Consider the following 25,350-nt stretch of genomic DNA (forward strand, 5'->3'; position numbering starts at 1 on the left):
ATGCTGCCTTGATGTCAAGAGCAGTCACTCTCACCTCAGCTCCTTTGTCCATGTTTGGACCCCAGTGGAACCCAAACTGGGCATCGGTGAACAGGTTATTGCGAAGCAAGTGCCACTTGATATAGCATTGTTGATGATCCCTTCTATCGCTTTACTGATGATGGAGAGTAGACTGATTGGCCAGATTGGATTTGTCCTATTTTTTGTGTACAGGACATACCTGGGCAATTTTCCACATAGCCAGGTAGTCAGTGTTGTAGCAACTTAGCTAGGGGCAAAGCAAGTTCTGGAGCGCGAGTCTTCAGTGCTATTACTGGAATGTTGTCAGGGCCCATGGCCTTTTAGGTGTTTAGTGCTTGCAGCCATTTCTTGATGTGGAGTGAATCGAATTGGCTGAAGACTAGCACCCATGATAATGGAGACCTCCGGAGGAGGCCGAGATGGATCATCCACTCGGCACTTCTGGCTGAAGATTATAGCAAATGCTTCAGCCTTACCTTTTGCACTGATGTGCTGGGCTCCCCCATCATTGGGAATGGGGGTATTTATGGAGCCTCCTCCTCCAGTGAGTTGTTTAATTGGCCACAACCATTCATGACCGGAAATGGCAGGACTTCAGAGCTTTGTTCTAATCCGTTGGTTGTGGAATCGCTTAGCTCTGTCTATTGCATGCTGCTTACCCTGTTTGGCATGCAACTAATCCTGAGTTTAACCAGGTTGACACCTCATTTTCAGGAACGCCTAGTGCTGCTCCTGACATGCCCTTCTGCCCTCTTCATTGAACCAGGGATGATCCCCTGGCTTGATGGTAATGGTAGAGTTGGGGATATGCCAGGCCATGAGGTTATAGATTGTGACTGAGTACAATTCTGCTGCTGTTGAGGGCCCACAGCACCTTGTGGATGCAAAGTCTTGAATTGCAATAGGAATCGGAAGTATTTTTTTACACAGAGTGCCGTGCAGGTCTGAAACTCACTGCCTAAAATATGTGGGTAGCAATCCTTATCGCATTTAAAAAACACTGGGGTGTTCAGCTGACGTGCCATAACCAACAGGGCTATGGATCAAGAGCTGGAAGATGGGAATAGACTGGGAAGCTCCTTTTTGGCTAGCAAGGATGTGATGGGCCAAATGATCTCTTTCTGTGCTTTAAATCTTTCAATGTTTCTGTCACAGAGCAGCAGAGAGGTTTAGGGTGGGAATTCCAAAGCCTATTCCTGTTTCTATTTCTTTTGTTCTTAAGAATTTCCTTTTTTAACCAGTTAAGCACAAGTTTACATTCAAGCTAAATGGGCTTTACACTTTAATGGCAACAAATGGGGACAGTGGAGTAAGAAATCAAAGTATTAGGCCCAGACCCTGTGTTGTGTCTGCGTCTCTGACATGACACAATTTAAAATGAAAAGTCTCCAATTGGACCAGAGGTGAGCTCAGTGCCCAATTACTGACGCTGGGTGCTGCTTCGAAGGGAGATGGTGGCCTAGTTGGTAATGTCACTAGGCTAGTAATCCAGATGGCCAGACAAATTCTCTGCAGGCAGGTATGGGTTCACCTTCCACCATGGCAGCTGGTGGTATTTGAATTCATTTAATAATTCTGGAATATAAAGCTAGTCTCAGTAATGGTGACCATGAGACAATCATTGATTGCTGTAAAAAAAAACATTTGGTTCACTTATGTCCTTTAAGGAAGGAAATCTGCCATCCTTGCCTGGTCTGACCTACATATGACTCCAGACCCACAGCAATGTAGTTGACTCTTAACTGCCCAACAAAAAGGCATAGCAAGCCACTCAGTTCAAGGGCAATTAGGGATGGGCAACAAATGCTGGCCTTGCCAGTGATGCCCACATCCTACCAAAAAATAAAGAACAAAAAAAGAAATTGGCTCTGGACTGCAATGCTCAAAGGCAGACAGCAGCCAAGTTTGAACTTGCAGTTGCCTTGCAGATGGCAGTAGTCAGGAGGGCAGTGTGCCAGCAGCCACATAGTGCTTATAAGTGGCGAATGGTTAGTCACAAGGCACTTGACCCGATCTGCTGAAGCGGTGGCAATTTTGTGTCACCACTTGAGCACCTCAGTTTGAATAACTCTGTTTCTTCAGTACTTTGATTCAGCAGAAACATCCATTATGGCCTCAGTGCACCCATCAGTGGTGCTGACCGGTGTGTACTAATATGCCCTTGACCATTCTCTCTTCTGCCATCTGAAAATTTCCTTCTGGCCCTTTCCAGCCTGTTAACAAGCTCTTCAAGGAGCTTAACTGGCAGTTAATTGGAGGTGAACAGCTTTGGAAGCCTAACAGGACATCTGGGAGCGCTATTTTCAAAGCATGCCCGTAACTGAACTTGTGCCCTCCTTCAGTTTGAAAATCCAGCCCCCTGAAACAAATGTAAAGCTGAAATTATTTTGAGTGTCAAAGAACATCATTGCTAAATATATTTGTGAAATATGTTTGTCTAGCTTTGGACATTATTGGATTTTTGAGGTTATTCCATTTAAATGGAGTTCTCGTTCATGGAGAGAAAAACACAGGGCTGCATTTTACCGGTGGGGTGGACAGCTCGCCACCCATCTACCCCACCCCACCTTTAAGGAAAGTCAGCTGAAAGCCGATTCGCTCCGTGCAAGCCTACCCCACAGCCATAATATGCTGCAGGCAGGCTAAGTTGGCTAACAGTGGGATTTCCATCCCTCACTGGGAAGTTCCACTCTTGGGAGCTGCCGGCCAATCTGATTGGCTGGAAGTGCCAGCAGTCCTGGCACGCCAAGAGCTCAGTATTAGGCACTACTGGGACTGTATCCAGTCCCATGAAGAAGGCCCAATGGATCCTGGAGTGAATAACTCTGGGGTATTGGGCATGGAAGGCTTTGGACAGCTTAGAGAGGGAGGTTGGGGGGTAGGATGTGGATGAGGTGGTTTTTGGAGAGCAGGCAGAGAAGAAGGAAGGGAGTGTATTATCTTCAGTGGGCTGTCCCCAATGCGCAAAGGGCATCCCCTAAAGATAGTATCCTACTTCCTTCCCATCCTTTTAGGACAATTTTTTTTAAAAAGCAGGCTGTCCCTCCTGCCCGCCTGCCCATGCCAACCATATTATGGTGTGGGCAGTGTATTGTCGGTGTCAATTGGCTTGTTAACAATTGACCCTTAAATATTTATTTACACATGGTGTTATGGAGGTGAGCTTGGGGGTGGGTGGGAAGGTGGTGGGCTGGGCACCTGCCCTGTTTTATGGCCCGCATCCCCCCACCCCCTCTGCCACTGAAAACATGCGGTGGGGGCATGTAAAATCCAGGCAATGGTCTTTCCACAGTGGCCAATTTTAAGCCTTATTAGGGTTTTTGATTTTCAACAATAGATTACATGGTACTTTGATAGGAGAAATAATAAACTTTTTGAAGGAAATCCTGGACATCATTCAATACAACTCTTACATTCAGCTTATCGGTCTAAATTTGGCCAAGTTTCGATCATTGCAACAACAATGAATCTGATTTGAATTGGTAACATGCCAAATTGTATATGAGAAAACAGCAGACTGAAGTAAAGATCAATTATTCCATATGCCTCATAGGAGTTTCTTTATTAAATTTCAAAAAATATTTTTCCTCAGTCATAAGGCCAGTCTGGAAACAAATTATAGACTATAATGGAGATTTGTTAGGCATTCATGTTTAAGCTTTGATATAAAGAGGTTATATAATTTCATCATATTCAAAAAAGAAATTACCAAGTACCATTTAGGGCTACAAAGAACTTTCTATGCATCAGTCATTCAACTTGGCTTATTTCTACCAGGCTCCCCCAGTTCTGATCTAGTATCACCAAAATACACATTTATTGCATCAGGCTGCAAATTTTATTCTTCCATTAGCTGTGAAGGAGGCCTAAGTTTCAAATCATGCACTGCTGACAGGATTATGCATCTGCAATACTAAGAACATCAAATAAAAAGTGTATTATTGACTTGTAGCAGAGTTCCAAATGAGAATGCATTTCGTTGTCATAAGGCTAAACATGCCAATCTAGAAATTAAATATTGTTAATAACACAAGGTGAAAATGTTCACCAAATATTTTACATCCAAATTTGAAAAAAAAACCAATATAGATAACTTTGCCAAGAGTACTTTATTATTCACAAAGACTGTCTTTTAAACTAAGAACTTAAGTGAAAGTCAGTTTCAATAACTAAAATTAGTTCAATGCAAGTTTGTAATAGTTAGTTGAACCAACTACCGTTTTCCAAGTATAATATAGAGCACAAATAATCGGATACATCAATTATGTTTAGGTAAATGATAGCTGATACAAATGTAATGGATACAACATTTTGATTGAATACATATGTAGTAGCTGAACAGTAGGTTAAGTTGCAGCACAACAAACTTAATGGATGGTAATTTCCACTTGTCCGTCCTCTATTTAAAAGGGCACATTACCTCTCACTGTTCCAGGTAGAACTAATGGTCAAGTTATTGCTGGATGGAAGACTCCGCTTTACATCACCAGCTTTTTACCTAGCCTGGTCATTTTAGATCTTAAGGCTGTTGATTGAGGGAGGAACAAAGATAAATATAGTTACTTATATTTCTGGAACATTTTCAGATTTCACAAAATTTTAAAACCAAACTCTGTTGGAAGAAAGATACATACCACAACATTGTGTTGATGTCTTATGCACATAGTTAGTTGTGAAAAGCTCTAAAACAACACAGAGAGCTGGCATGCACTAAAAGCACAGAAACATCTTATGTAAAAGTGTTAGATTAGAGAAGGTCAGAATTTTTGTTGAAGCCCAGAGAATATTAAAAGATTCTAAAAGTTCTTTTTAACAAAAATATTTTCAGCAGCAAGTTTTTCAATTCACATACTGCACATTGAGATGTTACTCAGCACAGTTACTCTAAAGGTATCATTGAAATCTTCATTAAAATGGTACTAGAAGGAAAGGAAAGCCAAATAGCTTGTCCAGCAGCTTGGATTTTAGTGCTGAAGGTAGTAGTCAGTTTTGTCGATCAAATCCAATAAAATACTCATTAAGCATAGCATACTTCCCACATTGTGGAGGAAGAAACAAATCCTACAATCTAAACATCACTGAGATAAGCCGTTAATTGCAAGTCAATAGCACTACAGAGCTGTGCAAAATGTTCAATAAAAATGTTTTGCGTCCTACTAAACCAGTTTCTAGCCAGAACATGAACTGTTCTTTATTAATGACATTATTTGATGTTGACTCATTATAACGTGTGTTGAATATTTATTTACAATTTCTAAATTTCAATGCAATGGGTTTATTTTTTGAAATATAAAATTGTTGTCAGTGCATCATGTTGGATTTTTCTTTTGGTATTAACGAGCATGAGTTTAGAGGAAATGATTGAAACATATTTCTACACACCTCCTTTTGCTAATCCAGAAATCCAAATAATTAAGCCGAAGATAGTGCTGGAAAGATGGTTGAAATTTTTATTCCTTTCAATTCTGGAGGATTTCTCAGGTTTATTATTATATAACATTAAAAGAAATATTTTAAATATAATAAAGTAGTGAGAAAAAAATTAAAGAATATTGTTTAAATTCAATGCAAAATCTTAAAGATTCCAAATGTAGCATTTTTTTCATTTGGCTGGATAAAAGCAAGTGAAATCTTCAAAGGGAAAACATTCTGTCTGTGGCAACTAAAATAAACAGAATTGAACTAAGAACAGTTTTATGCTATCTTTTATACTCAAAATTATAGACAATTTCATTTGACTTCCTATTTAGAGAGATATAAATTATTTTTCTCAGTTTGGCCACATAGTTCAAGTATTACACTCCCATTACAGGTTGCATTTATGATGCTAAACCCATGGCTTCCTAGTGAGTTCCTTTATTTAAAGAAAGTTTGGAAACTGATCATGTTTTGCAGGAGGATAGAACACTTATCCTACACCTTATTCATGGTAAATCAATTAACGAAAAAATAGCATATTTGCACACTGTTCATTTTGTCAAGTGTTGCTACATAATATTAAATTTCATGCTGGAAAAATTCAGCAGGTCTGGCAGCATCCATGGCAAGTGAAACAAAGGCCTGAATTTTACCAGTGGTGGGCGCACACGATTGGCAGGCCCGGGAGCAGCTGGGAAACAGACCGCCGGCTGTGATTGGCTCCCAACCGCAATCTCACACTGGCTGGACAATTAACGGCCAGCACGCTTGAAACACGTGCTGAAAAGCTCAGTCCTACCGGAATGGGGGCAGGAAGATGGTGGGCGATGTCGTCACCACGGGCGGGGGTGAGTGCTGCGAGAGAGCTCCCTGAAGACAGACAGCTGCCTCAGGGAGCCGCAGATATTCAAATGATGAAATGAAGGTTTAAAAAGCGGCAAAAAAATGTCCATGCATCACAATCAAGAACCCGAAAATATACCCTATAAGAAGCTGTCCACAGATATTTATTTTCATTGTATTTCATAATGGAGATTTCATCCTGCTTTTGAATGAGGTTTGATGAAAAATGCAAAGGCCGCCTGGCTGATTCGCCTGTCTGCCAACTGTAAGGTTGGACAGGCCACCAAAAAAAGTAGACAATTGCGCCATTGCTGGGCTTAATTGCCCTTTTAATTGTCGGCGGGTGCGCTTCTGACTTTTGCGCTGGCCTGCCAAGCAAAATATCGTGCAAGTGCATGATGATGTTGGGACACTTGCCCAACGTCATCTTGTGCAATGTTACATCTGATCGGGTCAGACACGCACCCACCCGCAGGACTTAAAATTCTGCCCAGAGTTAACATTTTGGGTCCAATATGGCTCTTTGGAACTGTTCTGAAGAAGAACCATATTGGACTTGAAATATTCACTCTGTTTCTCCCTCCAGAAATGCTGCCAATCCTGCTGAGTTTTTCCAGAATTTTCTGTTTTTATTTCAGATTTCCAGCATCCACAGTATTTTGCTTTTATTATATTTCACAGATCATCCACGCAAGGTCTGCTAGGTGACATTTTAATTCACTTAATAAGAGCAACAGGTGTTGCTGGTTAAAATTGTTCACATAAAGCTGTTCTCATAAATTTTGAAAGGTAAGGAATGTCACAGAGCTTTTGCGAAAGGCATGTCGCAACCTGCAGCAATAGAAATTATGATCCCTTTTTTTCCATAATGTAATATTTATTGGAAAACTAAAGTAATACTCATGCTTAAAAGACTGAATTATTAAATAGTGGTCTGGATTAAAGATACAGACAGTTAACATTCTGTCTCTGTAGATTTGGATTCAGTGCAGTAAATTGAGTTGGTAAATTCGAAATTTACATATAATCAACAGGAACACATACCTGCCTCCCCTATCCTAGTAGTAGTTATCCTAGTAGCCTTTGAGGATTAATTTGAATTATATTTTTTTCTCTATACTACTGTTGATTAATATTTAAGGGCTTAGTATTTACCACTGGAATTACAGATCCCTTTTGTATATTTTTTTTAAATTAACCCCTGTCTGAGCTCCTGCATGTCTATCCTATACACATTCTATGGCCAATTCTCAGGGGAGATTGGATGTGGAGGTAGGGTAAATATACCTGCTTTTACACAATTATAGTTTGTGCAACAGTGTAAAATGCTATAAGCACTGTAAGATCATGAGAAATTGGAGGAGTAGGCCATTTGTCCCCTTGAGCCTGCTTCATTCAATAAGATGGCTATCACAGCTATCTGATTGTGGCTTTAATTCAACTTTCCCACCAGCCTCCCAAAACCCTTGGTTCCCATAGCAATCAAAAATCTGTTTACCTCAGCCTTGAGTATATTCAATGACCCAGTCTCGGCTGCTCTCTGGGAAAAAGAGTTCCAAAGCCTGAGGATCTTCTAAAGAAAACAATTCTCTTCATCTCGATCTTAAATGGAAGACATCTTATTTTGAAACTGCAACCCCTAGAACTAGACTCCCCCATAAGGTGAAACATCCTCCCATCACCCACCCTGTCAAGCCCCCCAGAATCTTACATGTTTCAATAAGATCACATTTTATTCTTCTAAATTCCAATGACTATCGGCCTCACCTGCTCAACCTTTCCTCATTAGACAACTCCTTCATCCCAGGAATCAACTGAGTGAACCTTATTGAGCTACTTTAATGCAATATATCCCTACTTAACTAAAGAGGCCAAAACTGTACAAAGTGCTCCAGATTCAGTCTCATGAAGGTCCTGTACAGCTTCCCTAATTTTATATTCCATTCCCCTTGCAATAATTCCAACATTCCATTTGCCCTCCCAATCATTTGCTATATCTGCATGCTTGCTTTTTGTGATTCATGCACCTGGACACCCTGATCCCTCTGCACCACAAAACTTTGACAGTTCAATAAGATGTCTTCCATTTAAGATCGAGATGAAGAGGATTGTTTTCTTTAGAGGGTTCTCAGACTTTGGAATTCTTTTCCCCAGAGAGCAGCTGAGGCTGGGTCATTGAATATCCTCAAGGCTAAGGCAATCTCTCACCATTTAAATAATATGCTGCTTTTCTATTCTTCCTGCCAAAGTGGACAAGTTCACATTTTCCTACATTATACGCCAGCTGCTAAATTTTTGTCCAATCACTTAACCTATAAATATTCCTATGCAGGAATATTTTCGTGTCCTCTTCGCAAATTGCTTTCCCACATAAAAACAGAATTACCTGGAAAAACTCAGCAGGTCTGGCAGCATTGGCGGAGGAGAAAAGAGTTGACGTTTCGAGTCCTCATGACCCTTCAGCAGAACTGGGTGAATCTGCCGATGCTGCCAGACCTGCTGAGTTTTTCCAGGTAATTCTGTTTTTGTTTTGGATTTCCAGCATCTGCAGTTTTTTGTTTTTATTGCTTTCCTATATGTTGGTGTCATCAGCAAATTTAGTTTCCATACACTCAGTCCCTTCATCCAAATCATTGACATAGATTATAAATATTTGAAGTCCCAGCATTGATCCCTGTGGCACTCCGCTAGTTAGTTTGCCAACTGGAATATGGCCTATTTATCCAGTCTGTTTGCTTCCTGTTGGCTGTTATACTAATATGTTACCTCCAATAACATGAGCTCCTATCTTGTGCAGTAACCTTCGATCTGGTGCCTCATCAAATACCTTTTGAAAATCCAAATGCACCGGATCTACTGATTCCCCATTATCCATCCTGCTTGTTACTTCCTCAAAGAACTCTAATAAAATAGACAAACATGATTTCCCTTTCACAAAGCCATGTTGGCTCTGTCTGATTGCGTTATGATTTTACAAATGTTCTGCTATTACCTTATTAATAATGCATTCAAGCACTTTCCCTACGATTGACATTAGACTAACTGGCCTATGGTTTCCTGCTTTCCGGGCAGGATTTTGCCCTTGTTGGGCGGGCTCAGCAGGGGAGGGCGGCTGGGCTTGCTTGGGAAGCCGACTGCCGTCCGTGATCAGGGCCAGACCACGATTTCACGCAGATGGGCCAATTAAGGTCCGCCCAGCATGAAATATGTGCCGCAGCACTCAGTGCTGCCTGTGTGGGGGTGGGAGGAAGGCAAACGGGGACCTTTGCGCATGCACGCAAGCGAGCCCAGGAAAAACTGCCTGAGGCATGGAGCTGCCTCAGGGAGATGAAGATATGAAAAATTAAAAGTAAAGCATTTTAAAATGTAAAAAAAACATGAGCAACAACATGTTAGAAATTAGGATGAAAATTTTATTTTTTTTTAATGACAGATCGAAACCTCGTGGATGAGCTTTCACAAAAAATGCAAAGGCCGCTTGGCCTTTTTGCCTGCCCGCCAACCGTAAGGTTGGACAGGCAGCAAAAAATTTATTTCAATTAGATTGTTAAAGGCCTTAATAGGGTCGCTCGCCCAATGTCATTGCGGTTCATTTTATGCTCATTCAGGTTGGGCCGGTGGCCGCCCAACAAGCAGAAAATTCTGCCCTCTGTCTCCCTCCATTCTTGAATAGAGGTGTTACATTTGTAGTTTTCCAGTGTGCTAGGACCTTTTCAGGATCCAGGAAATTTTGGAATGTTACAACCAATACACACACAATCTTTGCAGCCACATCTTTTAAGACCCTAGGATGCAGGCCATCAGGTCCAGGGGACTTGTCAGCCTTTAGTCCCAAGACTTTTCCCAGTATCTTTTCCCTGGTGATTGCAATTGTTTTAAGTTCCTCCCTCCCTTTTCTGTCCTGATTTAAATGATTCTTGGGAAGCTTTTTGTGTCTTCCACAATGAAAATTAATACAAAGTAACTGCTCAATGTTTCCGCCATTTCCTTGTTTCCCATTATTAATTTCCAGTCTCACGCTCTAAGGGACCAATGCTCACTTTAGCTACTGTTTTCCTTTATATATACTTGGAGAAAGCCCTAGAGCAGAATTTCCTCTTTGGCGTGCGGGGGGTGTGCCGATGTGTAAAACGACACGCGATGACATCGGGCGTGCATCCCAACAGCACTGCGCCTCATTGTGATCTTCCGTTCGGCGGGCACACGCCAGATGGCAGCGGTGCACCCGCCGAACCGTCAAAGGCCTCTTAAGGCCATTAATAAACCAATTGAACTAATTGACAGGGCTGCCCGTTGGCAGCAGGCGAAGAGCCCAAGCGGTTTTTCATGAAACCTCATCCATTGGCGGGATGAGGTTTCAAGAAGGTTTTATTAAATTAATAAATATTTTTTTACACATTTCATAACCAGGTCCGAGCTCATGTGACACATGAGGGGACATGTCTAAATAATTTCTATCTTTCTTTATTTTAAAGTTTCAAATTGGACTTAATCGGCCCACCAGTGTATAATCATGGTGTGGTGCTGATCGTGGGCAGCTGTCAGCTTCCTGACTGCACCCCACCACCTGCCCGGCCAAGCCTGCATGCCAAGGGCAAAATTCTGCCCATAATGTTATTATTGACGTGTCAATAAAATTAGGTTAACAGTAAGCAGAGGAGCGCTAAAATGAATGATTGTTGTGTAACATATACCCTACATATTGATTCCCTTACTGAGATTGTGGAATCGGGTTATTTTGAGCTATACATTATGGAAATGGTATGATATTATTAATATGACAATAGAGAGCAATATCATTTGTTTTAAGGTGTTGGTGAGACAGAATATAAGAGATTAGCGCTACACCTAATAAGAAAAGTTAATTTATTAAGTGGCATCCTAAGCCCAACCATCTTCAGCTCCTTCATCAATGACCTTCCTTTTATCATAAGGTCATGGACTGCAGCGGTTCAAGAAGGCAGCTCACCATCACCTTCTCAAGGGCAATTAAGGATGGGCAATAAATGCTGGCCTAGCCAGTGATGCCCACATCCCATAAACGTATAAAAAAAGTTCCATTGCAGAATATACTTCACACCACATTCTGAAGCCGAGTCATGTTCAACTTGAAACATTAACTCTGTTTCTCTCACCACAGCTGCGTCCAGACCTGCTGAGTTTTACCAGTGCATTCTTCACATCACGTTTTTTGTAACAGGACTTCAGATTTTGACCAGTGTAGACAACACAGGATTGTCTTTGAGATCAACATTCTTAACTTATTTTAATATTGGCTCTTAAAACATTACAGATAGAGGGATTAATAAAATGTTCCAGATCCACCAGGTTCATTACAGAATATTTTGTTCATCATCTCTGTTTGCCTTTCTACTTCAACTGTATATAATGGCACATATAAAAGGGCCCAAAAGCTGTGGGTCTCCTCTGAATAAGACTCACGAGGTGCCTGACCTTGTCTGATTTCCCAGGATCATGGAGAAATTTACATTACGTGGTCAGAGGTGTGTGCCCTTGGTGGCACCGCACAGGCACACATTGTGTTGGGGAAGGGAATTTTGCAGCACTGAGCTACCACCGGGGTGAATTATCAATGGGGTTAGAGAAGGATGCTAAAAAGACAAAACTGGTCCATTTCCCAAAAAGAGATTTGGTCAATTTGCACCGGCTTTTCAAACTATTGTGGGACCCACTTCCACCAGGATGAGATGCTGATGAACAGTGCATCCTTACTTCATCCAGGTAGATATTAACTTGAGGACAAAACAGATGGAACTGGCAAAAATTCTAGCAAGCAATGTGATCCATCTCTTTCACTGATGTTCCCCCTATAGGGGGTTGAACACAAGATGCTCCCTTCGTACTGTCTGAGGAAATTCTGGTGCAATTGGAAAGGGAATGGTGGGCACCCAACCATAACGGAGTCCTTCCCAAATTTTTCTTCTGCTTGCCATGACAGTGACAAACTAGATTGCATATGTGTCGATCGTCGACTATAACTAAGACTAGGCTTTACCTACAAATGTCAAAAAACTTTTTTAAAATTTATGCATGAATGGGATGTGGGCATCACTGGCTAGGCCAGCATTTACTACCCATCCCTAATTGCCCTTGAGAAGGCGGTGGTGAGCTGCCTTCTTGAACCGCTGCAGTCCATGAGTTGTAAGAACACCCAATGTGCTGTTAGGGAAGGAGTTCCAGGGTTTTGACCCAGCAGCAATCAAGGAACAGCGATACAGTTCCAGGGAAAAATGGTGAGTGGCTTGGAGGGGGACTTGCAGGTGATGTTGTTCCTATGCATCTACTACCCTTGTCCTTCTAGGTTGTGGGTTGGATGGTGCTGTCTAAGGAGACTTGGTGAGTTGCTGCAGTGCATTTCGGAGATGGTACATACTGTTGACACTGTGCATCGGTGGTGGAGGCAGTGGATGTTTAATTTTGTGTATGAGGTGCCAATCAAGTGGACTGCTTTGTCCTGGATGGTTTAGAGCTTCTTGAGTGTTGTTGGTGCTGCACTTATCCAGGCAAGTGGGGAGCATTTCACCACACTCCTGACTTGTGCCTTGTAGATGGTGGATAGACTTCGGTGTGTTAGGAGATGAATTACTTACCGCATAATTCCCGGCCTCCGACCTATTCTTGTAGCCGCAGTATTTATATGGCGAGTCCAGTTCAGTTTCTGGTCAATGGATCCTGAGGGGGATTCAGCGATGGTAATGTCATTGAATGTCAAGGAATGATGGTTAGATTCTATCTTTTTGGAGATGGTCATTGCCTGGCATTGTGTGGCGTGAATGTTACTTGCCACTTATCAGCCCAAGCTTGAATGTTGTCCAGGCTTTGCTGGTCATGGATTGCTTCAGAACTCCTGAACGCCACAGTTATTATAAAAGATGAATTTAATATGGAGTGTAAAATTGGGCTTGCAAATTCATGAGCTGTTACATAGTTAAGGGGCAATTTTAACCTAGTCAAAACCAGATTGACAGTTGAAATTGCCTGGACAACTTACCAATGGAGATTCTGCTATCTTCCTGCATTCGTCAACTGAGCAGAGGGAAAAATACCTGTTGGAAACCAGCTGGTCCCAACTTTAAATATGCTGAAGGGGCTCCAATTACAACACTGGGGACCAACTGCTATTTTAACAATGGGCCTGATCAAGGAAGCCATTGTGGCTTTCATTCCAGATCGATCTAACTGGAAGTTAGTTGAGGCCATGAAATGCTCAAACGAATCAAGTCTGTTCCTCAAATATAACCTTCCCTTCTTTTCCTGAGCCCCACAAAGAAAGTTTAGTCCTCCTGTGTCCGAGGCTAAACTTGCGCCCCCAATCATAAAGCCCTACCAAAACCCTCCCCTACAGCATAACTAAGCACTGGGGAACGTTCTGCCCAACATTGCGCTCCCATCCTCCAGCCAGCTGTCAGGCTTTACAAACAACTAATCATGAACCTGTAAATGAGTCCAGGGTATAAAATCACCCATAGCTCAAGCTTCAGAAATCAGGATGACTTTCCACCCATCTCGAGATAAAATGGGGCTTGAGTGCCATGCTTTACATTGGGTTATATTGTACAGCACATTAAAACAACAACTGTAAATCATAAGATTGTATCTAAATTGAAAATGTAAATACTCTAAAATATATTGATGAAAATCAGCAGGTACTTTCTTTTATCACTGTGAAAAAATATTCCTTGACCTTTTGCGCAGAATATTCACAGAGGTGGAAAATGTAAAACCATGCCAGCAATTGCAGCCTTTGAAAACATTTTCCACAATTGAAATATTAAAAGGACAGCATACCAAAAGAACACTATAAAGTAGTGGTAGCAAAGGGTAAAAAAGAGTATATTTAAATAAAGCACCTGGATATAGTAGCAATAAGAAATATTTTCCAAGCAGTTCATAATTTTATGAATATTAATAATACTGTATAATTCTTGTATTAGATTCATGCAGACAGGTCAGCATTTCAAGATATTCCATGTTTACACATTTATAGGCAGATGTATAGCATAAAGCTCAATCTCCTTAAAAATATGTTGATCATTTTTTCCAAATCACTATGAATAAGTGAGACAAAATTAGGGAAAGAATTAGATGAAACAATTTTTATTTGCAGAAAAGTAAAGAATGTTAGCATAAGGTAGCAACAAACCATACTGAACTGATTAATGTACAAACACATTGAAGCTGATTTTACAAAGAGAGTAGATTAGTAAAATTATGTTCACAATACAGGTCTAACATGAGAACAGCAGGGTCTAGAAGTACAAAAATATAAAGCTAAAAGCTTGCTACTCAAAGGCTAAAAAAAAATTTTTTGCATTCCATTTTCAATTTAAGTGAATCAATACATAATATAAAAACTTATAAATATGCAGGATTCCAAATTAATGCACAGAATGAAGAAATATTCATTATTATATTTTAATATTTGATATGGTCATATGAAAAGTGTTATGATTATGAAGTTTATAGGATTATTATATTTTGGGACTGTAGCTTAAATTTATGGTAAATGTAGGGGGTCACATGATCTTTTTTGCAATGTGCCTGATGGTAAGACCATCATTATTTACCTGTGGTCTGGGTCGATCTGCGATTCTGGGACTCTGGTGGGTGCTTTTTGCCCTGCAGCAGCCACCATCTCCCATTTTAGTAGGTGAGGCTTCAGCCCCTGTGGCGTTGATTCCAGGGGAAGGATCGCTGGTGACCTTGCCATTGCCTGATTGGCTTATGATTTGGTGGGCCTAATCAAAAAGAAGCAGCAGGGTTCTCTTGCCATCTCCTCAGCTGGCAAGTGAGACAATTCAGCAAGATTCCAGCCTGAATTTCCCAAGCCCCAGAATGGTGCCCTTTTTCTAAGCAGTTGTGCTTTAATCTGCCCATTTACTTCTAAGATGAAAGAGAATTGGCGTCAATGATATCTAATTAGCATTTCTACCTGAATGCGAGATTAAAGTTTTCATGTTGCTGTGGAGATATAGAAGAGAGCAGAGGAAGCCATTTTTCAGATCAGGTTACAGGCCTCCTTACAAATCAATGGATATCACAGGCAGACAGTAGTCTGTGTGTGGTCAGTCGGGGAGGTGATGGCGTAACGGTATTGTCACTGGACTAGTAATCCAGTGACCCAAGGTAATACTCAGGGGTTAAAAACAAAAAAACTGCGGATGCTGGAAATCCAAAACAAAAACAGAATTACCTGGAAAAACTCAGCAGGTCTGGCAGCATCGGCGGAGAAGAAAAGAGTTGACGTTTCGAGTCCTCATGACCCTTCGACAGAAGTTCTGTCAAAGGGTCATGAGGACTCGAAACGTCAACTCTTTTCTTCTCCGCTGATGCTGCCAGACCTGCTGAGTTTTTCCAGGTAATTCTGTTTTTGTTTTTAATACTCAGGGGACCTGGGTTTGAATCTTGCCACGCCGATGGTGGAATTTGAATTCAGTAAAAATCTGGAATTAAAAATCTAATGATGACCATGGAACCATTGCCAATTGTTGTAAAAACCCATCTGGTTCACTAATGCCCTTTAGGGAAGGAAATCTGCCATCCTTACCTGGTCTGGCCTACATGTGACTCCAGATCCACAGCAATGTGGTTGACTCTTGAATGCCCACTGAACAAGGGCAATTAGGGTTGGGCAATAAATGCTGGCCTAGCCAGTGAATCCCACATCCCATGAATGAATAAAAAAAAAGAAAGGCTGTTTGGCTTTGCGTGCTGCAACAGTTGGATGTGGGATGGAGATGGTCTCTAGTGGAAGAGACATATCCTGCAGCCATCTCAGGATTTTGGGAGATTTCTCCATAAGAATTATCAGAACAAGCTTTACTACTGGTGGTGGATTCAAGAACCTCTCTCAAAGCTGAGGAAAGTCCCAGGAGACAGTCACTCAAAGTTAGCATTCAGTGAAATGGGGATATGGGAATCCATTGGAAGGCAGGAGCAACTATGGACTGTTTGCTTAAAGGACTGTAGTTCACTGGAGAGTGCAATGGGTGACAAGTATATTGGGGAATTATACTTTCAGTAGTCTAAAGTATAAGTTGTCTACAAAAAGAAAAGTATTTATTCAATAGTGGGCAGAATCTTTGGCTTGACGAGCAGGGGTGGGGCTTGCTGGCCGAGGCATAAAATGACGCATGGTGACCTTGGGCATGTGTTCTGACGTCACTGTGCGTCATTCAAATTTTCAGCTCAGTGGTCGCGCACCCGAGTCGGCTATGCGCCCGCCGAACTGTCAAAGGCCTATTAAGGCCATTTAACTATCAATTAAAACAATAAACTGAGCTGCCAGTCCAACCTTAAGGTTGGTGGGCAGGTGAAAAGCTCAACGGCCTTTGCATTTTTCATGGAATCTCATCCAGGGGTGGGATGAGGTTTCATGAAGGAAAAGGTTTGAAAAAATTTTTAATAAAATTCACAGACATGCCCCAGCTCATGTGACAGTTTCTAAAAATGTCCTAAAAATGTTTTTTCCCTTTATTAAAATTTAAAAAATTTAAACTAATCTCCCTGTGTCCTGACTCAGGCAACGCCACACCCCTTCAGCGCTTCCGGGAATGTGTCACGCTGTGTGGGCCTTAATTGGCCCACCCACATAGAATGGCAGTGCCCAGCCAATTGCAGGTGGTGATCAGCTGCATACACACCCATGCATGCACCCGCACAACCCACCTCCGATGGGGACAAAATTCTCCCCAGTGCTTTTTTTTAGTAATTTGGTACAGTAAAATTTTTTAAAACGTGAAATAGTGTCAAACTAATCTTTCAACGAGTTATTGGAAGCTCAAATCTCTTTTTTAAGAGTTACTGATCTCTGTGGAGATGGTAACCAAATGAGCAGACCATTCAACTCCTAAACCCTATTCTGAAAAATAATTAGATTACAGCTGATCTTAAATACATCTTAAACATCTGACCTCATCTCCTCTGGGGATCTTCCTCCCACAGCTTCCAACCTGATAGTCGCCCAACCTCGGACGGCCTGCTTCTACCTCCTACCCAAAATCCACAAACAGAACTGTCCCAGTAGACCGATCGTCTCAGCTTGCTCCTGCCCCACAGAACTCATTTCTCATTATCTTGACTCCCTTCTCTCTCCCCTTGTCCAGTCCCTTCCCACCTACATCCGTGATTCCTCTGACACCTTACGTCACATCAACAATTTCCAGTTCCCTGGCCCCAACCACTTCCTCTTCACCATGGAAGTCCAATCTCTCTACACCTCCATCCCCCACCAGGATGGTCTGAGGGCCCTTAGCTTCTTCCTCGAACAGAGGCCCGAATAATCCCCATCCACCACTACTCTCCTCCGTCTGGCTGAACTTGTTCTCACACTGAACAATTTCTCCTTCAACTCCTCTCACTTCCTCCAAATAAAAGGTGTAGCTATGGGTACCCGCATGGGCCCCAGCTATGCCTGTCTCTTTATGGAGTATGTGGAACATTCCTTGTTCCAGTCCTACTCCGGCCCCCTTCCACAACTCTTTCTCCGGTACGTCGATGATTACTTCGGTGCTGCTTCATGCTCTCATCGGGACTTGGAAAAATTTAATAATTTTGCTTCCAATCTCCACCCCTCCATCATTTTCATGTGGTCCATCTCTGACACATCCCTTCCCTTCCTTGACCTCTCTGTCTCAATCTCTGGTGATAGACTGTCCACCAATATCCATTACAAACCTACCGACTCCCACAGCTACCTCGACTACAGCTCCTCACACCCCGCTTCCTGTAAGGACTCCATCCCATTCTCTCAGTTCCTTCACCTCCGTCGCATCTGTTCCGATGATGCTACTTTCAAAAACAGTTCCTCTGACATGTCCTCCTTCTTCCTTAACCGAGGTTTTCCACCCACGGTCGTTGACAGGGCCCTCAACCGTGTCCGGCCCATCTCCCGTGCAGCCGCCCTCACGCCTTCTCCTCCCTCCCAGAAACATGATAGGGTCCCCCTTGTCCTCACTTATCACCCCACCAGCCTCCACATTCAAAGGATCATCCTCCGCCATTTCCGCCAACTCCAGCATGATGCCACCACCAAACACATCTTCCCTTCACCCCCACTATCGGCATTCCGTAGGGATCGTTCCCTCCGGGACACCCTGGTCCACTCCTCCATCACCCCCTACTCCTCAACCCCCTCCTATGGCACCACCCATGCCCACGCAAAAGATGTAACACCTGTCCCTTCACTTCCTCTCTCCTCACCGTCCAAGGGCCCAAACACTCCTTTCAAGTGAAGCAACATTTCACTTGCATTTCCCCCTACTTAGTCTACTGCATTCGTTGCTCCCAATGTGGTCTCCTCTACATTGGAGAGACCAAACGTAAACTGGGCGACCACTTTGCAGAACACCTGTGGTCTGTCCGCAAGAATGACCCAAACCTCCCTGTCGCTTGCCATTTTAACATTCCACCCTGCTCTCTTGCCCACATGTCTGTCCTTGGCTTGCTGCATTGTTCCAGTGAAGCCCAACGCAAACTGGAGGAACACCACCTCATCTTCCGACTAGGTACTTTACAGCCTTACGGACTGAATATTGAATTCAACAACTTTAGGTCGTGAGCTCCCTCCTCCATCCCCACCCCCTTACTGTTTCTTCCCCCTTCCTTTTGTTTTTTCCAATAAATTACATAGATTTTTCTTTTCCACCTATTTCCATAATTTTTAAATGTTTTTAAATCTTTTATGCTCCCCCCACCCCACTAGAGCTATACCTTGAGTACCCTACCATCCATTCTTAATTAGCACATTCGTTTAGATAATATCACCAACTTTAACACCTATGTGTTCTTTTGTTCAGTTGTCTGTGACATCTTTTGATGATCTGCTTCTATCACTGCTTGTTTGTCCCTACAACCACACCAACCCCCTCCACTTCCACTTCTCTCCCCCCACCCAAATCCACCCCCCCCCCACCCCCGCACACCTTAAACCAACTTATATTTCACCCCTTTCTTGGATTCACTCAAGTTCTGTCGAAGGGTCACGAGGACTCGAAACGTCAACTCTTTTCTTCTCCGCCGATGCTGCCAGACCTGCTGAGTTTTTCCAGGTAATTCTGTTTTTGTTTTGGATTTCCAGCATCCGCAGTTTTTTTGTTTTTATCTTAAACTCCTCACTTAGATCAACCCTTAATCTTATATACTCAAGAGAATACAAGCTTAATTTATGCAACCCATCCTCATGATTTAACCATTTTAACCCAGGCATCATTCTGGTCAATCTGAAATGCATCCGCACCATGGCCAATATATCATTCCTGTGAGCTATACGCTCACTATACGCAGTCCTCTAAATGGGTTCTAGTCAGAGCTATCAATTTAAAAAGTAGCTAACTTTATCAGGTTGAAAACAGCAGCAGAGTAGCATGCTTTTGAAATGAATGAGCACAATTCATTTTTTCCTCTGATTTCATGTCTGACCAGCAACAAGCTCCCCAGTATTGTTCATGCTATAAGTTTGCCAATTGGGGCACAGAAGACTAAAGCACAGAAGAAGAAAGGTGAACAGTATAGATTTAAGTATTGTACAAACAGATTGTTTGGAGATTGGAAATGGATCATGAATTGGCAGATTCGAAAGGGAATTTGATAGATAGTTGGCAGAAAGAATGATTGGGAGGGTATGGAAAATGTGGTAGTGCAAATCATTTGGTGGAACAAGCCAGATGAACTGCAGTATATTCATCTAGTCTTGTACATTCTTGTGTTCTCAATATAAAACATGGAATGCATCAATACACATAGCTCCTTGGAAGCATGAGGCTGGGAAAGTAATGGAATATCCCAATGGAATGGCTTCCCAATGTCGTCTTCCCTTCCAGGCGAGTTTCTCAGGGGCAGGCTTACAGGTGGGTGTAGACAATCAAGACACTTAAGGCCTCAATTAGTGGCCATTTCTGGAGGCGGAGGCTGGTCTGCCCATGTCATACAAGTGCAATGCTGTGTCAGGAGCCTGGGAGCACTTCGTAAGCGGCTACATTCACAGCAGTGGATGGGGGGGTTGGGGGGGGGGTGGTGGTGGGGGGTGGGCGTGGGGGTGATGGGTGGGTTGAAGGGTGATCATAGCCTGATATGTATGCTGATATAAATGGTCCTAAAGGTGGTGGTGCATCTGTGGCTAACTGTATTTTTGTGGAGGTGTACCCCCTCCACACTAATGGCCCTGACAGTTCTGGCCATCTGAACCCTTTTGTTAATGTTTCCATTGTGAAGTGCCCCCTTGGATTCCTTCTTCTTGAGCAGCAATCAACTCTTCAAATGAGGCTGCCAGCCCTTCGGGCCCTCAGATTGGACCTCACTCATCTGTGTCCCACCCACCATCTTCAATTACATGGCTAAAGCAGAGGTAGTCGTCCGATCCCCTTATACATGCGCCAGCAAGCATGCTGCTGAGAAGCACAGGCTGGTCTGCAAATTGTCCTGATGCCTGAGAATTTTATAAACCTGAAATTTTCGGGCTGCAGTTCCTGGCCAGACTTTGCTGGAGGCGGGCACCTGGTGGTGTGCCCCATTAATTGATCGTGAACATCCAAGTTTTGAAATTTTTTACTCACATATTTGCCAGAAGTGCAAGCTGTTAATGGAGCAACAGGGCATCTTCGTGAAATGGGAGAGCTGCCTGTGGAGTCAGCAGTTTACCCAAATAATGTTAATGAGGTCTAATTTCAGAAGGTCTCAGGCCTCCTGGTTGAGGCACATGCTTTGTTACTCGTTAAGGCTGAAAAATGGGCCTAAGGAAAACTTCACCCCAAAGTATCTCCAAACGACGTATATCTAGGGGTATTTCAGGCTTTTCAAAACTGTGCTTATTAAATTTTGGCAACTGATTGAAATATTTTTTAAAGTTCTGATTAGAAATTGGAATAGAACACACAATTCTATTAATTAATGACCTCTTGTCATTTCAGACTTAAAGATTATGTTAATTTGAGAGTGGCATAACAGGAAATAAAATATTAGTCAAAAGGTTATGCATAAAGAATACTTGAAGTACTCAGAACACAAGTCAGTATTATCAATCCGTTAGTAATAACAGGAAAAATCAGGGTTAAGCTTCGGCTTGAAGAATAACTGTTAAGTTGTCATAAAAAGGAACAACAAGCACATTTTCGTTTGTCTTTTGTACCTGACACAGAGGCGTCATCATAGTTTCCAATTCCATCCATATGTCCATCAGAGTAATTTTTATAGGGACAATGATTTGTAGTTGTATCTTGGCCTGAAATTAAAGCAGATTTCTTTGGGAGAGTGCTCCCTCCTGTAGTTAAATTTATTGCAGCATATGATGTTTTATGTATCTCATCCCTCGTTGAAGATGGGGTTGGATGAAGTACTGGGGTGGTGTGACTATTTGCTTGATGTGGTGACACCTCACTATCGTCGTCATCGCTGATCATAACCAGTTCTGCTCGGATAGCTCCTTCGTACCCCAAAATCTTTTTGGTTTCATTTTCATCATCTACGTTGTGGTATCCCATGAACACCATGGTAACTGGCTCCTCAGTGTTGATAGTAGAAGGCAAGGAATGGACAACATTAAAACTAATGACTGTTTCATCAGAAGCGGAAGATGACCCACCATCATGATCAAGCTCTGAGCTGATAAACACAGCCTCACGGTGATTGTCCATTTGCTGATGGCACCGAACCTGGACTGAATTCAGCTTATCTTCAGTTGATGGTGGCTCGTTATGTTGCTGACTCTGAAGTTGTGTGGAGCTCAGAGACCTGAAATTGGTTACAGGGCAAGGTGAGAAGGTAGCAGGTAAAGACGTTGGCTGTGGAAAAGTGGGCAAATCCCTTTCCTGATACACAACAGTGTCATTACTTCCATAGGTTTGAGCCATAACAGGGTTATGCCTCTCAATTCTTTCATCTTTTGTCATGTTTTCTTGATTCATTGGTTCAGAACCTGTCTGCCCAGTGGGTAACATTTTAGGAGATTGGCGGTTATTATGGGAACTTGAGTAAACAGGTGCATGACATACTGCAGAAACACTGGTTTGCTTTTCACCAGCCTGCTCTAACAGTGCCTGCACCTCCTCATGAGTCATGTTGTCTATGCCATTCTGCACCCGCCCTCCATCACTGCGGACAGCATAAACAGATTTGACCCCATCTTCATAGACTTTAACACCTTTGTTTTTGATTTCATCGACCATCACTGGTATGGTTGATAGAATGGTGCTTTCTCCAGTCTTCATATCCTTTTGAACATTGATTTCCACAGCAAACAAAGCTGTTAAGAAAATATTTGTGTAGGTTAGTATTTAAACTGGATAAAACCTTTGTGATTGTGAGAGAGCTATAAATGTGATTTACCAATAATAAAAAATGATCACACATTGTTCTGCAATGAACATGTGCTCTCTATACTGTCAGGTTTGGCCACTGACTCACCACCACCTCCATTATTTTCCAACTCCTTCTCATGACTAAACAGCCAGGGCATGCCAAAAATACACACACACACACTAACATCTACCATCAAACTGGTGAGGAAAATGATCACATCCTCTGCAACTACACTAAATGGGACTGAGCACCTTTATTGGCATGATTAATGATAAATAATAGTGGTGTGGTTTAGCCACAGATATACAGCTTGCTCAACACTCACAAAACAAAAGTTTTGTACTGGAATGGCCCAGTGTGAAACTTGGATCCAAATTTTGTCAAAACCAACAGCACATCTTGCGTGGCAGTCCAGCAGGTAGTAACTGGCGGGGTGTAAAGTGAAGCAGGATTTGGTAACTCTGGAATTCAGCAACTCAGAAATGACCATATTCAGCATTATAAATCAGTCCTGCAATTCTGTTGATTATAAAATTTGGTTGAAAGTATAGAGGAAAATTAAGTTTACTGAAGAGGATCCAGATCTTTTGGCATAAGGTATCATGGCCAGGAAGTCTTCAATTGTTGGGATCACCAAACAACTCCCAAATGCCAAGGTAAAAAGTGGGACACAAGAGGAAGAGTTTGTCAGTTGAACTTAATTTCAGCAAGAGGTTGTTATTATGATAGTGGACAAGACTTTATATGATAAAGGTGATCAATATTTCTAGCATGAAGGAAGCTATATTCATCTGGTCAGTAAGACTTTTTAGGAGCCTTGAAATTATTGAGTACAATATCAGAATGACATTACCTGGCTATTAAAACATAGGTGTTAACTGTAGGAAGGTATAAATATGATAGAGATAAAGACTTAGGGGGAGAGTTAAGGGTTAACATTAGAAGCACATGATGCTGAGATAATGATGATGTAATATCACATGATTGAATAACAGAGATCTGAAGGGAGGAGAAGTCCCAGCCTTGTGAACAGGTCCCAATATCTACATAGCAGCTGTAAATAAAAACTCATTTTAATAAAGCCCCACAGAACCTCATCTGGACCCCAAATATACAATGAAACATTAATTACTTATTTTGATGTCCTGTATTTCTACAGTGAAATAGCAGGCAAAAAAAAAGAGAGGAGATGAAGTTTTTTTTAGCCCAGTGAGTTGTAGAAAGCACTGTCTGAAAGAACGGTGGAAGATTCAACAGTAACTTTCAGAAAGGAATTGGATATATATTTGAAAAAAAAACATTTGCAGTGTTATGAAGGAAAGAGCAGGGGAGAGGGACTAATTAGATAACTCTTTCAGAGAGCTGACACAAGTGTCTCAATGGCCTCCTTCTGTGCTATACAGTTGCATGATTCTATGATTTGTTAATGGAACTTACAATACAAAAAAAAGCTCCTCCTACAGATATGGTTTAATTACAAAAAAGATAATACCTTTAGGAAGAAACTGAATGAATCATCTAAATGGTACCTTCTTTAGGCTGCCCAATGTCTTGTGTTTCTGCATTTGGACTTGCTGTTCTCTGCTGGTCTTGAGATTTATATGATTTTGAAGGGTCTGGAATTTCTGAGTGTACAAACTGGTCTATGAACAATATCAGAGGAAATTAATAATATAATACTCTAATAGGTTATTGTTGCAAAAAATGATAAAAGAAATGTTGAAGTTCTCTTTCTTACCTTCATCATTTTCAGCCTGTGCTGCCTGTGAAGATACAGTTAAGATTAATTTTTGTGGTTTCTCAAAACCGAATGTGCTACCAGCAAAATAGTGATTCTATATCACCTATATAATATCCTATACTCTGCACAGTGGCACAGTGGTATTATCATTGCATTAGTATTCCAGAGATCCAGGGTAATTCTCTGGGGACTTGGGTTTGAATCCCACTGTGGCAGGTGGTGAAATTTGAATCCAGTAAAAATCTGGAATTAAAAGTCTAATGATGACCATGAAACCATTGCCGATTGTCATAAAAACCCCATCTGGTTCCCTCATGTCCTTTAGGGAAGGAAATCTGCCGTCCTTACCTGGTCTGGCCTATGTGTGACTCCAGACCCCACAGCAATGTGGTTGACTCTTAAATGTCCTCTGAACAAGGGCAATTAGGGATGGGCAATAAATGCTGGGCCTAGCCAACGATGACCCACATTCCGTGAACGAATAAAAATAAATAAATTAAAGATATGTTGACTGGATTGGTAAAGTAACATCTGCAATTGCCTCAATTCATAGATGGTATTATATATTACTGGGACCCAGAAATGTTTCAGCAACTTATCTTCTGAATGATACAAAAACGTATATCTCCCTGATATATTTAAATTACTACTCTGCAACCCAAATATTTATTGAATAAGCTTAACACACTCGGGCCCCAAGATGTGATTAAACACGTGGCCAGGATGTTGCCCTTGTCGGGCCGCGGGGGGATGAATGGGAGCGGTTGGAAAGCCGCCTGCTGCCTGCGATCGGGCCGCGACTGTGATTTCACGCTGGCTGGCCAGTTAAGGCCCGTCCAGTGTGAAACGTGCACTGCAGCGCTCAGCGCTGCCTGTGTGGAGGTGGGGGTGGGGGGGGTGGGGGGCGGTTGGTGGGAGAGTGGGTTGGGGGATGAGGGCACAGAGTTGCTTCAGGGAGATGATTTTGAAAAATAAAAAAGAAAGAATTTAAAAATGTTAAAAACCTGTTCCCT

At 42.1% G+C, this 25,350-nt stretch overlaps 1 protein-coding gene across 4 annotated transcripts in view; it reads right to left on the reverse strand.

The window, feature by feature from the left end:
* Positions 1–4,111: 4,111 nt before the first annotated feature.
* The window catches only part of LOC121288843 (paralemmin-2-like), a 153,531-nt gene continuing 132,292 nt past the window's right edge, over positions 4,112–25,350 (reverse strand). For all 4 annotated transcript variants that reach the window (XM_041207618.1, XM_041207620.1, XM_041207617.1 and 1 more), the window contains exons 6-9: positions 24,335–24,359; positions 24,126–24,239; positions 21,428–22,540; positions 4,112–4,546 (exon numbers count right to left, since the gene is read on the reverse strand). In XM_041207618.1, coding sequence (XP_041063552.1) covers positions 4,500–4,546; positions 21,428–22,540; positions 24,126–24,239; positions 24,335–24,359 — 1,299 coding nt within the window. In that variant the 3' untranslated portion in view covers positions 4,112–4,499. The remainder of the gene's footprint in view (positions 4,547–21,427; positions 22,541–24,125; positions 24,240–24,334; positions 24,360–25,350) is intronic.

Source organism: Carcharodon carcharias, chromosome 16, assembly GCF_017639515.1.
Source record: "Carcharodon carcharias isolate sCarCar2 chromosome 16, sCarCar2.pri, whole genome shotgun sequence".
Classification (NCBI taxonomy): domain Eukaryota; kingdom Metazoa; phylum Chordata; class Chondrichthyes; order Lamniformes; family Lamnidae; genus Carcharodon; species Carcharodon carcharias.